The sequence below is a fragment of the Vicia villosa genome, linkage group LG3 (assembly GCF_029867415.1).
Source record: "Vicia villosa cultivar HV-30 ecotype Madison, WI linkage group LG3, Vvil1.0, whole genome shotgun sequence".
NCBI lineage: Eukaryota > Viridiplantae > Streptophyta > Magnoliopsida > Fabales > Fabaceae > Vicia > Vicia villosa.
The window spans coordinates 14,840,166-14,853,405 of NC_081182.1; the positions used below are offsets into that span (position 1 = coordinate 14,840,166).

Consider the following 13,240-nt stretch of genomic DNA (forward strand, 5'->3'; position numbering starts at 1 on the left):
ACATGCTCAATTTAGAAACCTAGACATATTTTGTCTTTTCTAGGTCCTTCATCTCAAAATCTTTATTTAAACAATTTGTAGCTTTTGGAAGCTCTTCAGGAGTTTCAATAATACTAATGTCATCCACATAGACAACTATTATTGCAAATACTTTTCTACACCATTTTATGAAAATACAAGGACAAATTGAGTTATTAGTATATTCGTCATTTAGTAAATATTCACTGAGGCGATTATACCACATGCATCCAGATTCTTTCAGCCCATAGAGAGACTTGTTCAATTTTATGTAGTAGTTTTCTCGAGATCCACAACTACGTGCCTCTGGTATATTGAACCCTTCAGGGAGTTTCACATAAATGTCACTATTAAGTGAACCATATAAATAAGATGTCATTACATCCATCATGTTCAAATTAAGTCCTTCATGTGTTACAAGACTAATTAATCAAAAATTGATTGAATCCACTACAGGTGAATATGTTTTTATCAAAATCTATCTTAGGTCTTTGTGAAAATCATTGAGCAATAAATCAGACTTCATATCATTCTTATTTTTCTTTTTCACAAAAACTCATTTATATCCAATTAGTTTCACACCTTGAGGTGTTCAGACTACAGGTCCAAAAGTGAGTCACTTGTAAAGTGAGTTTAATTCTTCTTCAATTGAATATATTTATTTTGGCCAATTCTCACTTAGTCTACAATCTTTAATAGACTTTGACTCATGATCCTCGTTATCATTGATCACTTTTAGCGCTATATTGTATACAAAGACATTGTCAATATTGACTTTATTTAGTTATCTCAATTTCGGTTCCATTCCATTTCATCCATGACATAATTTATCGAGATCTCTTTATTTCATATTTCAAGTACTTGATTTGTTCTTCTGGAACTGAAAATTAAATTAGATCAAAGTGCTTTTAGCATTTTCATATCCTCACTTGGGTCATTTTTAGTTTCTTTTCTTAGTAGAGGACTTTTAACATTGGAACCGACTTTCATACCACGCTTCAGGCGCATCAACAACTCATTTGCAATATTATATTATCCAATAGGAGAATCAACTTTGAGTGGAGTATTATCAGCTGATAATTTATTTCATAAACTTTGCAAATGAATAATATTTTGAACTTTTGGTTCATATTGATTTGTACGAGGATCAAGACAACAATTTATTTTAAATTGTTCATTTGAACTTCTTGTTCATGATTTTAGTTGTTCATTTGAACTTCTTGTTCATGATTTCAGCTGCTTAATCCCCCCCCCTAATATTGGGAAAATTAATTTATCAAGTGATAATCAGCCTACTGGGCTGCAATCAAGTATTTGATTATTTTCTCAAAATATATCCTCAAAATTGAGAGTCATATTAATTATATTTTTCCAATATTCTTTCGTGACTCATCTTAATGTATTATATTGGAGCAATTGGAAGATACACAACACATCCAAATATTCACTTAGATGAGAAGTATAAGAATAAATTAGGGAGGACTAAGATATAGTATACTGTTGGCTTAATGCGAATAAATATCTTAATGTCATACTTTGGGTGTTTCAAATATATAATTTAGAATTGATGATCTCATAAGTATCAATCATATAATTAACTTTAGACGTCTAAAGAATGGATCTTCGGGTCCATTTTCTTTTTATGAACATATATTACATGATATTTAATATCAATTTTAATAATATATGTGATACTTATACAGAAATTTCTAAAAAAATCTAAAAAATAAGATCTTAGTCTAATTAGTTGAGAAAATAATTTCATAAACTTTTGGTTGTGAGTAGAGACATATGCATGCTATTTTAGTCTATGCAACAATTCATATCATAAAAATGCAATTTCTCAAATTTTCATTTTCCTTTAGAAACACACAAAAATTTAATGGATTGAAGAAACTTCTGGTTCTTCAATACAAATTATTCGCATCATATTATATCCAAGATGACCCAACCGGTTTTACCAACGACACATTTAAGTAAACTACTGGTTTACAATAACATGTGCTTAAATTGTATAATATAAGTGTAGTACAAGCCCGAGAGAAAAATCGATACCTTTTCTATTATACATTTTATGTCCAAATTCATTTGTGTAATACAAAGATATTCAATACCTCCAGTATAATTCAAAACCAATATAATAGTATCTCATTATTAAACACTTTAATCAAATACATTCATATGAACATATGATCATATAATTATCAAACAGTTACCCCTTATAAAATTAAACATATTTAATCAAACAATATTATATCACTAAAATTATATCGTCATATAATTAATTTGATTCACTATCCTTCAGGGATGGATAAGTTCTTCAGGAACTATAAAAATAATTTGTTATAAACAATAATCTAAAAAATATATATAATCTTAAGTATTGAACGTTGAATTCTTCTGGAATTCATCAATTATTGATAAACACAATATTCGATTAAACTCAATCTTTGAATAATAATTTGGATTTAGTTTAATAATCTTTAGTTCTACAAATATCACATCACAAACTATTTCCATAAACAATGGTCAATAAAAATTATTCTTTGAGCAATCCTTCAGGGATATGTTATTAGTATAGATGCAATCCTTCTAGGATTCAATAATATCATGATGAAATTCTTCTAATATTATAGATACAATATTTTAAGATGTGATAAATCCTTATTTTAAAACTTTAACTCTTCGGGAATTATATATCACAATTGATCTTCGTAGTGATAAAAAAAAAATTGTGTGTGGGTAGTTCTTCAGGAACTCAATCACAATAGTTATTCATGAACTCAATCACATTTTGTAGTTCTTCAGGAATTATATATCAAACTCAATATTATCCTTCTAGGATATTTGATATGTTCTTCAAGAACTATATAACAAACTTAATACTATCTTTAATGGATATTTTTTAAGTTCTTCAGGAACTATATAACAAACACGTTATTTTGTAATCATTTAGAGAATATTGATAATCTAATAAGATATAATATCAAAATTCAACACGGATAATGAGAAAGAAAAATAATAAAATAATTACCTAATATTACCTCTAACACTTAGGACTTCAAAATTTTTTTCTTCCAAGTTTGGTAGAGCTTCGTGCTGATAACGTGTTATAAAATTAACCAAAACAATATAGAGATGAAGGAGAGATGAAGGAGAGAAAGAGTAGAGAAAATGTAATATTGTATTATCATCTTTCAAGTAGTTCTCTTTACATTGCAAAGTGGTATCTATTTATAGGACATTAGGAAGATGAAAAATCATAACCTTACTATACCACTTAATAAGGAATATGAAGATGAAAGATAAGAATGTATATGGACATCCACAATATTTATTCATAACACTTAGAATATTTATATTTGTTTTGCAATAATTTTTTATTTATAAAAATGAGGGAAACGAATATTTAATATATATCCTCTAAAATAATTTTAACTTATTTGTTTTGGAACTAGCATTAAGGTGTTCATATCTTCCCCAGTTGGGAGGTCGAGCTCATCATCTGGTATGGTCTCATCTGTGTGTGTGTAAAAATCGGAGACATTGATGTTGGGGTGGAGGCCTTCTTTACTCTCTCTTCTGACATGAGGGAGGTTGTCGTTGAGTCTTTTAACAACATTTCCTGTATGAAATGAGCTCCATGTAGGTAGGCTAATGGAGAAAGGTTGATGATATCCATCCTTCTTTAAAAGAAAGATCATGTTAGGTGGGATTTTCGACATTCTTAAATCTCAGCATAGCAAGAAGAAGATTGAATAATCACTTAGTGAAATATTGATGATTTTAGAGGTGTTTTCGATTGACATGTTAGAGATATTTTTGACATGACGACATCCAAAGAAAGACATCGAAGTCCATGGGTGCGCAGTAGTGTTTGAGACTTAACGACTTTTAGAGCAGCGTAAGGAACATTTCGACAAAGACAGCTGGAATGTTTAACGTGGCTAAGTAACTACCTTTTGGCCTTATCTGCATTACGGGGACACGTGAATACAAGATCAGAGGCGAAATGCACGCGTCAAGGGTGGTCATTCAGCAGAGAACAATTATTTAGATATTAGTATAAATAGGAATCTTAGCATTAGGATTCAGTGTGTTGAATTTCTTACAAAAACTCATTATACTCAAAGTATCTCGAGCGAAGAGAGAAACGGGTTTATCAAGTGCAATGTATGTATTCAAACACCATTTTTATTCAATGCAAAGTCTTTTACATTAAATTTACTTTTTCAGCATTTTAGTTTGTTTCCATTGAAGTTCAAATTTATTTACTTTCAGTCATTACAAGTTCATTTATTATCGAAGTCTTTTACAATTTCCAACGTATCTTTAATTTCACTTTACTATCAAGATTTCGCCTACGTCAAAATCACTGCTTTTACACACCGTTTATACCAGTTCCATAAAACTTTAAGCACTATGTCCTACGATTCACTAGTCGGTCCTGCAAACAAACTTTTATAAGAGACTAGCGGTTGTTTACCAAATTTTGTGGTAAACAGACCATTACGCCGTTAGTAAATTGAGCTCGATTAGGGGGCAATATGGATGCCTTTATGCTTCTAACAATGCTAACACTTCTTCGCACATGTTTTGGCATCTTGAACCATACACGATTAATACTACCTCATTCTGAAGACTTTCTTTACTAGGTACGTAGCTTCGAGATGTTTCTTTGAAGTATCCTCGTGTTCGTTGGCGAGCACATATGTGGCTTCTTTTCCTTCAAGAATTTTTGCAGTAGAGGGGCAGATAAACCTTTTATGTATCATGTTCCGCCTAAGACTAATTATGAACTTTCTCTCTTTTTTCACGAGGCTGACTTAGATAGGGTCAAATGGAAATACTTTGAACTGATATACATCATGAGCAGTGATATCCAAGAAGAATGGGTGTTGTCATCTGTGGCCTCCACTATTATCTCCAAAACTTCGAAATTTTTTGTATAAAGGAATTACTAATGCTCAAGTTTCCCGTGCTTGCAAGTTTAGAGAAGACGCCTTCTCCTTGTGCTTGCAGGTAGGGGTGGAAATAAGCTAGGCTAGGCTTTATAAGGCCTGTGCCTGGCCTACGATAAACTTGAAAGGCCTGAGCTTGGCCTGTGGCCTATAATAGGCTCTCTTTTTTGGCCTGGCTTGGCCTTTTTAAGAGTCTGGCCTGGCCTGAAAGCCTATTTAAAAGCCTATTTTTTATTATGGTTTAAATTAATCCATATTATTTAAGAAACCTTATAAGTCGTTCTATATATGCATATATAGGTCGACTTATTTAGCCTTTGTTCTAATATATGTGCATATATATGCTTGCCTATTTAGCCTTTTTTTCTAATAAACATGCAAATACAGGCCGATCTATTTAGTTTATTTTCAATATACATGAAAATATAGACCGGCCTATAAGGCTTTATAGGCTTTTTTAATAGCCTAAGTCTGGCCTATTTTATTAAATAGACTTTTAAAAAAGTCTAAGTCTGACCTTTTTGTTAAATAAGCCTGACCTGGTTTGATCTTATATAGGCTAGGCCATAGGCCTCTATAGGCCGGTCTGACCTATTCCCACACCTACTTGCATGCTTACTTATTTCAGAAATTAAATTAATGTAAATTTGCAATTAAAATTAAAAAAATTTACTACACACTCATCTATCACTTAAAACCATTTTTTCTTTTTGTTTTTCTCTTAGTGCAACTGTGGTGCCTTTCATTTCATACTTCTCCGATACTATTTAACAAATCCGTGTTTTTGTTTTTGTTGCCTTTTAGCATATTAGGGGTCTAAAATCCCTTTCTTTTTTCACACATGGACTTAAGAATTAAAATATAAAAAAAATTAAATACGATGAATACTGTAATACATTTGAATTTAATTAGGTATTGAAAGCGTCGTCCAGTTAAACAATCACATTTTATAAAATGTTACTCTCTCCATCTCACAATGAACGACCCAACACACAAATTTCACACAAATTAAAAAAATATATATAAAAATAAGAGAGATAATATTATTTTTAATATAGTAATGTAATGGGAATTGTGAAATTTTTATTAATTAGAGGGTAAAATTGAAAAAAATGTATTAAAAATTGAAATTGATCATTTATTTTAATACATTATTTTATTTCAAACGAGCCACCCCATTGTAGGATTTAAGGAGTACTTGTTATAATAGCTAAGAACTTGTCATAATTGGTTAATCTCATAAGTAAATCCACTCAATAATTTTCTGTGATCCACTCAATAATTTTCTTTGATAGGTAGAAAAATTATACCCTATTATGGAGAATAAATAAATTTAAAAACACTTGCTATATCATTTTTGAAATTAGTAAAACCAAACATAAATTACTGAAACCGCGCAGCCCCGAGTAGATACTCGTATGTAAAAGGACAAGACAAGTACATTCCACTCCATTCATATTCGTGAATTGAAATGGCAGAGAGTAACCTAAGCAAAATTCTGTTGATCGGCGGCACCGGCTACATCGGAAAGTTCATAGCGGAAGCCAGCGTCAAAGCCGGCCACCCAACCTTTGTTCTAACCCGGGAGTCAACTCTTACCGATCCTGCTAAATCATCCATCATCAACAAATTCAAACACTTGTCCGTCAATCTTGTTATTGTACGTACTATAGTCCTTTTCATTTCTTACTTTGAATCATTTGTTTAGTGTCCATCTCAAAATTTGAGTGTTTCAGGGAGATTTATATGATCATCAAAGTTTGGTGAAGGCGATAAAACAAGTTGATGTTGTGATTTCGACTCTGGCTCGCTCTCACCTCGCTGATCAAGATAAAATTATTTCTGCTATCAAAGAAGCAGGAAATGTTAAGGTACATGATTCAAATGCTCATTGTGGTCGTCGCTTAGTGAATTAACCACGGTTTTTTTCTTCATCATAAATTCAGTGAATAATGTATCAGTATCAGCACTTTACGATACAGTTTTGTCGCTGCCATTTTTTTGCGGTAACGGAGCTTGATAGAGGTGACTCAACCGATTTTGGATCGACTGTGATATCATCTTATAATTTAGGTTGAGCCAAGTTCAAGCTTACAAAAACGGCTTTAACGATAAGGATTGTCCCCACTTATTAAAAAAATATGTTTAGATTAGACTATTTATCATCAAACGTGATACTCTTCATAGAAATTGTTTACAGTTTTCAATGGAAACCAACAATTCAAGCAGAAATTGTTTTCTCAAGAACTATAAGTTACCCAACTTAATTGTAGATAAATGATTTCTTCACATCATTATTTTGATGTAGAATACACTGTCTTTTGATTTTTAGCATGATAAACTTTGATGTAGAATACTCTGTCTCTTAATTTTAGCATGATAAATGTCACATTATAGTTTGAAATGTGATATTGTAGTGATGACAATTTCGTTTGATAGAGGTTCTTTCCTTCTGAGTTTGGAAACGATGTGGACCGGAGTCATGCGATTGAACCAGCAAAGAGTGCATACGCCATTAAAGCCAGAATCCGCCGCGCCATTGAGGCCGAAGGAATTCCGTACACTTACGTGTTAAACAACTTCTTTGCTGCTTACTTTCTACCTACTTTGTCACAGTTTGGAGCTACAGCTCCACCAAGAGATAAAGTTGTTATCCTAGGAGATGGAAATCCCAAAGGTGAAAGAAAACTAGAGAAACTGTTTATGTTTAATTTCACTTATTATCTATCTGTCCTAACTAATGACTTTTGCTTGGTTAATTACTTATTTATAGCTGTTTTTAACAAGGAAGAGGATATTGCTGCTTATACAATCAAAGCTGTTGATGATCCAAGAACCTTGAACAAAAGTCTGTACATTCGACCACAAGATAATGCATTGTCTTTTAATGATCTGGTATCACTATGGGAGAAGAAGATCGGTAAAACTCTTGAAAGAATCTATGTCCCCGAGGAAGAGCTACTCAAGCAAATTCAAGGTTAGTACGTGTCAAACGAATCTCAAATTAGCTGCGATCCTTGCCTTGCCTTACAACCCAGTTTTGTAAGAGCTGAGTTAACTGTCATGCCTATTACTGAACATAATTTGATCTGAATAAAAACGGTAATAACTAGTTTCTTTTTGCCTTTCAGAGTCGTCACCTCCATTAAATATGATGTTGTCAATCGCTTATTGTGTGTATATAAAAGGGGATCATACTAACTTTGAAATTGAGGCACCATTTGGAGTCGAAGCTACAACTCTCTATCCTGATGTTAAATACACGACAGTAGATGAGTTCCTTAATCAATTTGTCTGAGATGCAAACCCAGATGTGATTTTTCCTCGGCGAAAACTGCACTAAATTATAAGTAGTAAGTTGATTGTACTCCATAAAGAAACTATGAATGAAGAAGCATGTGCTATGCTATGTTAGCATGACCCAACAACGAAAATCGTTTGTTCTGTCATTTTTTTACCGTAGGAAATCCAAATTCCTGAATAATTTCTTCATGTTTGAATGCCTAATGTTGTTACACACTTTCTTTAAGTAAATGCATACCTTGATCAACGATTACGAATGATAGTTCCATTACTAATATGACATCTACTCTGCTCCAAAGCCAATTCAAAAAATCCACCTCCACCAATACTAGAATTCACACATGGAGGTGCAAATTGCAGAATTATATCTCTCACTGTTATCAAACCAGTAACTTGCTCATTATCATTTATCAGAAAACTGAAACAGCTATTAGTCTTTGCCATTTGGTCCATTACTTGCTTCAGCGTGTCATTTTCCTTGTTAGTTACTGGCGAATCCATTCTGGATTTGAAGCTGTTTTTCAGGTGGAGACTTCCTGCAGTTTGATCAGCACCATGTTCATTTTCAATGATTGGTTCAGTCTCTGTGCGAAGAAATTCTTCAACCGTTAATATCCTGTCATTGCATAGAAACAAGCATTGATCGAATATCAAAATTAAACTCTTATTCTATATCTATATCTATCTATATATTCATAGGCCAAAGGCAAAGAAAGATTAGATAAGTATTTTGACCTTACCTTCTATTTCTAAAGAGTTCGTCTTTCTTTACAAGATTATAAATGTCACTGTTCCTCAAATTACCGACAAGCTTCTTGGTTTGTCGATCCACAACTGCGACTGCACAGGTTTGGTTCTGCCATAGCAGCTTCAAAGCATCTGCAACAGTTTGGCTCCCAAATACACATCTAGGATGTTCTTGGCCTTCAAATCTGTGCTAGGACAAAAAAGGGTCAGAGCCTAAACATGGTTTCAAATAAATGCAAGAAGCCTATGTATTAAAAGATAAGATTTTAAGTACCGGAAATCTGACAAGTTCTTGTTTGCAATATTATCAAACCACTCTAGTTCGCTTGATCGAAGAAGTAGTTCAACTAGAGCATTCTAGCATAAAAGCAAACACAATATCCATCTTGAATATACAGCAATTCTCAAGAAGAAACATATATGCGCTTCAATCCTTAACTCGACGATAGGTACCTGGGTAACAAAACCGATGAGGGGGGCATCTGGTTGTTGTATGACAGGCAAAACTTGCAGCCTATGCTTAGAAAGAAGTAACAATGCGTGCAGAATCGTGTCATTCAAGTGTACCGGAAAAAATGGTTCCCAGAGGAATGACTTAGCCAACTCGCCAACCTAGTAACGAATAAATCAAAACTTTAGGCGCATTTTTATCCATAGTGTTTACTATTTTCCGATTACATTTCAACACATGAACCATTTTATAGAACGCTGAAAGAACGAGAACATAGAAAACCTTGGTTTGGCCAATCTGAGGGATCTGGTCTAGGATGGAGAAAAGGTCATCATGCTCAATATCTTTAAGGTGACTGTGATTGTCATTGGCATCTTCCTTTATGTTTTCATATTCCTTCGAAACACAACATGCTCAATGAGAATCTTGTGTCATATGTGAGATACAATACAAGTATGAAAAAAGTAGTCAATATATATACCTCGAGACACCAAAGAATGATGTTTGGAAAAGAAATGAAACCGATATAGCGATCGGAAAATCTTACATCGGATGTTTCAGTATCCAAAACATCAACAATGGCTGCACCAAAGGTTTCCTTTTCGTACAACATATGAATCGCATCCCTTATAGTGTCTCCAGCTTTTATTTCCAACACTTAACATAGGAAGGAACAAAACAACGTTGGAGGGAATTAAATGACAAAAGAACATATGAATGAACAAAACAACGTTGTTGACAAACTAACATTAGTATCAATCATACCAAGTGAATTGTATATGCCAGATATTGAGGTAACAGTTATGTGATCAAGATATTGTTGGAGGGCAGAGGCAGAATCAACCTGCCCGTGCTGATCATCTTTATCTTCTTTTATTTGCATGGATTGCATGGTTTTTGTTTCTTCTTCTTTTAGTTTACTACAGATACAATTTTATGATTTAGAATATTTCTTTATTTTTCTACAACTCTCTCTCACCACTAACTTAAGTTCTAGTGATTCGTAAAAAATGGCAGAAGTTCTAAGTGTCAATCTCCCACTAACTCATCTTTTATTCACACATACTATTTTTTACATTTTCTATCTTCAAATATATTAAATAGAAATCTTAAATATGTTTGATATTTTCCTTTTTTTTTTTTTTACCAAATAAAATATTCATTCATTCCAATCGATAGAGTACATTGTTGCAATACAAATTAAGAATCGCCAAAAACAAAAAGGATGAATCTGCAAACAAACTCACAACATCCATGTTAATAGCATAAAACGGCAAATTGCATATGCCTACGAATATAACCATGACTATATTGAAATTTCTGAAATATTCATGTCTCCAGATCTGTAGCGTTAATGGCACCAAAGTCACAAATAGGATCTGCATTAGATCGAAACTCATCTGTCAACCTAAAACAAATGAACACTGCGCACAAAGACAGAAAAACAAAATACACATTAATTCTTCATCGCTGCATATTTATATAGTTTTCTTTTATACACATTAATTTATATCTAATACTTAAAGTATATGAATTGAAGATATATTAGTAATATTTACATTCAGTAAAGTTTTATCATATGGTCACAAAATATATGTTTGCATAGACACTTTAAGAAGTAATTATTATAATTTAGAAGCATGTTTAGTATATGTGGCCGACCAACTATATTCTAATTACCAGATGAATTGAGTTAGCAGAATAATCTACATGAAAAAGTCCGCCAAATCATATACACATGATGTAGAAATTGTTCACATGTAAGCAAGGAGGGTTTTATGGGCCAGTTAGAGGCTGAGGCCCAAGAAGAATTTGAGAACCAAAATAAGAGAATCTCTTATCTCCATTTCTTTGGGTTCTTACGCACTATGTATGCTTCCAAAAATATCTCATGTTTAGTTATTTTTGGAAACAATAAAGCGCGGTGGCGATTTTCACAAAAATACGAGTTTAGTCAAATCAATGACTTAGTCTCAATTTTTCACAGCTACAAGTATGCATTCCCTTTTTTCAATATGATTCCTAATAAAACGGTGTCTTTCAATGTGTTTATCCCAAAAGTTATGTTGTGAATCTTGTTGTGAATTAGGACAAAATTCAATATCAATTTGTGAGGCAAAGAATAGTAGCAACCAAAATAAATGGTCTACAGCAATAATAATTCGTACACAGATAACATAATAGAAAAAGGCGAGAAAAAGACAAAGATTTGTTTACCTAGTTCGATCAAACGATCTTCTCTAGGGAGAGAGTGGCTCTCCAATTCACTATAGTCTGAAAGTTGTTACAAGAGATTACAGATGAGTTACAAGAAAATAGCATTCAAGATTCTCAAAGAACAAACCCTATTTTAACCCAAGTGTTTCCCAACCTCTTCAACTCTCAATATAAGAATCACTCAAACCCAATGAGTTTATAAGTATTTCTCAATCCCCTTAGATAACTCCAAAGGTTTTCCAAAAACCTTTGCCTTTCTAAGTTTTCCCTTGGAATCCCTTAAACCCTTATTCTCACTTGTTGCTATAAGCTCTAAGATTGTCACGCTATAATAAAAGGAGATATACATATTTATAATAGTGACAATCCTACAAATCCATAACAAATCCCAAGAACATATCTCCTAATTAATTGTTAGAATAAAAGATATTATTATAATTTTATAATATCTCTCAAATATTAGAAATATCTTATAATATCTCCCAAATATTATAAATATCTTACAATATCTTTTTATATTAACTTATATGATCTCCAAATCATTATAAAATATTCTAACATTAATGAATGGATCAATGAACTGAATTGATTGAACCCGATACCCATAAATCGCTCAAATCAGATTACTTTTTGGCTTTCTGATTTTTGGCAATCTCAAAATATGTTTTTTTTTTCTCTTCATCAACAAAGATTTTAAGGCATACTTCAACAATCTCCACCTTGACTTTAAACCGTATTGATACCAATTTAACCATCAACTACATTGTTGCTTTCTAGCAGGTTAAAACTCTAATCAATAACATTGATCAAATTCAAACAAACCTTGAATCTTGATCTCGCCACTTGCATCCACTTGGTTCCAATTATCTTTTTATGCCTAATTTAACAAGCCTACACATATGATTTTTTAACCACCCTTGTCTCTACCTGTTTTCAAATGCCTCCCTGAAAATTTTTCTTCTTTTAATTTGCAGTCCTTTAGCCACATTAAAAACATAATATTCAAGGCTAGCATAGCCGTCCCTTTGAGATGCTACAATAACCATCCTTACCTTATCATGAGTCAAATGATAATCAGAGATCTCTGTAACCGTTCCCTCACTACTACTAGTATCTATAGTAGAAAACTCCACCTCAAACTAAGTTTTCTCCGTTATAGTTTTTACCAGGCTTTTCCCTTGGGTTTCACTATTCTCCCTCTGAAGAAATTCTCAATCAACCAAGTAAGTTGTTTTAACCCTAACTTTTCTCCAAAAACTTAATAACAACTCAGCGATAACATGCATTTTTATCCCTTGATTTCTGCAAAATTCATTATACTCTAAAACTTTCTCAAGGCATTCATAACACCTTAAACTTAAATCTCATAGTTCTTCCTTGTCATGAAAGCCTCCACTAGTTAATGATGAATGGATAAAAACATTTAAACCTTCTAAAATATATAGACCACATATTTTAGACCCTTTAATAATAATCAATTCATCACACGAAATCTTCAATACTCCATGTTCTACTCTAGTACAATAGCCTAGATCATCAAACA

The 13,240-nt window shown here is 32.5% G+C and overlaps 2 protein-coding genes across 2 annotated transcripts; one reads left to right on the plus strand and one right to left on the minus strand.

Annotated features, from left to right (window-relative positions):
* The first annotated feature begins 6,355 nt into the window (after positions 1–6,355).
* On the plus strand, positions 6,356–8,539 carry LOC131660395 (phenylcoumaran benzylic ether reductase Pyrc5-like). The gene is made up of 5 exons (XM_058929641.1): positions 6,356–6,639; positions 6,716–6,850; positions 7,419–7,656; positions 7,753–7,956; positions 8,111–8,539. The coding sequence occupies exons 1-5, from the start codon at positions 6,451–6,453 to the stop codon at positions 8,275–8,277; spliced, it is 933 nt and encodes a 310-aa protein (XP_058785624.1). The 5' UTR covers positions 6,356–6,450; the 3' UTR covers positions 8,278–8,539.
* LOC131657603 (SNF1-related protein kinase regulatory subunit gamma-1-like) lies at positions 8,526–10,372 on the minus strand. The gene is made up of 7 exons (XM_058926982.1): positions 10,246–10,372; positions 9,962–10,137; positions 9,763–9,876; positions 9,483–9,641; positions 9,304–9,386; positions 9,023–9,214; positions 8,526–8,898 (listed from the first exon to the last, which is right to left on the minus strand). The coding sequence occupies exons 1-7, from the start codon at positions 10,370–10,372 to the stop codon at positions 8,526–8,528; spliced, it is 1,224 nt and encodes a 407-aa protein (XP_058782965.1).
* Between the last annotated feature and the right edge of the window lie 2,868 nt (positions 10,373–13,240).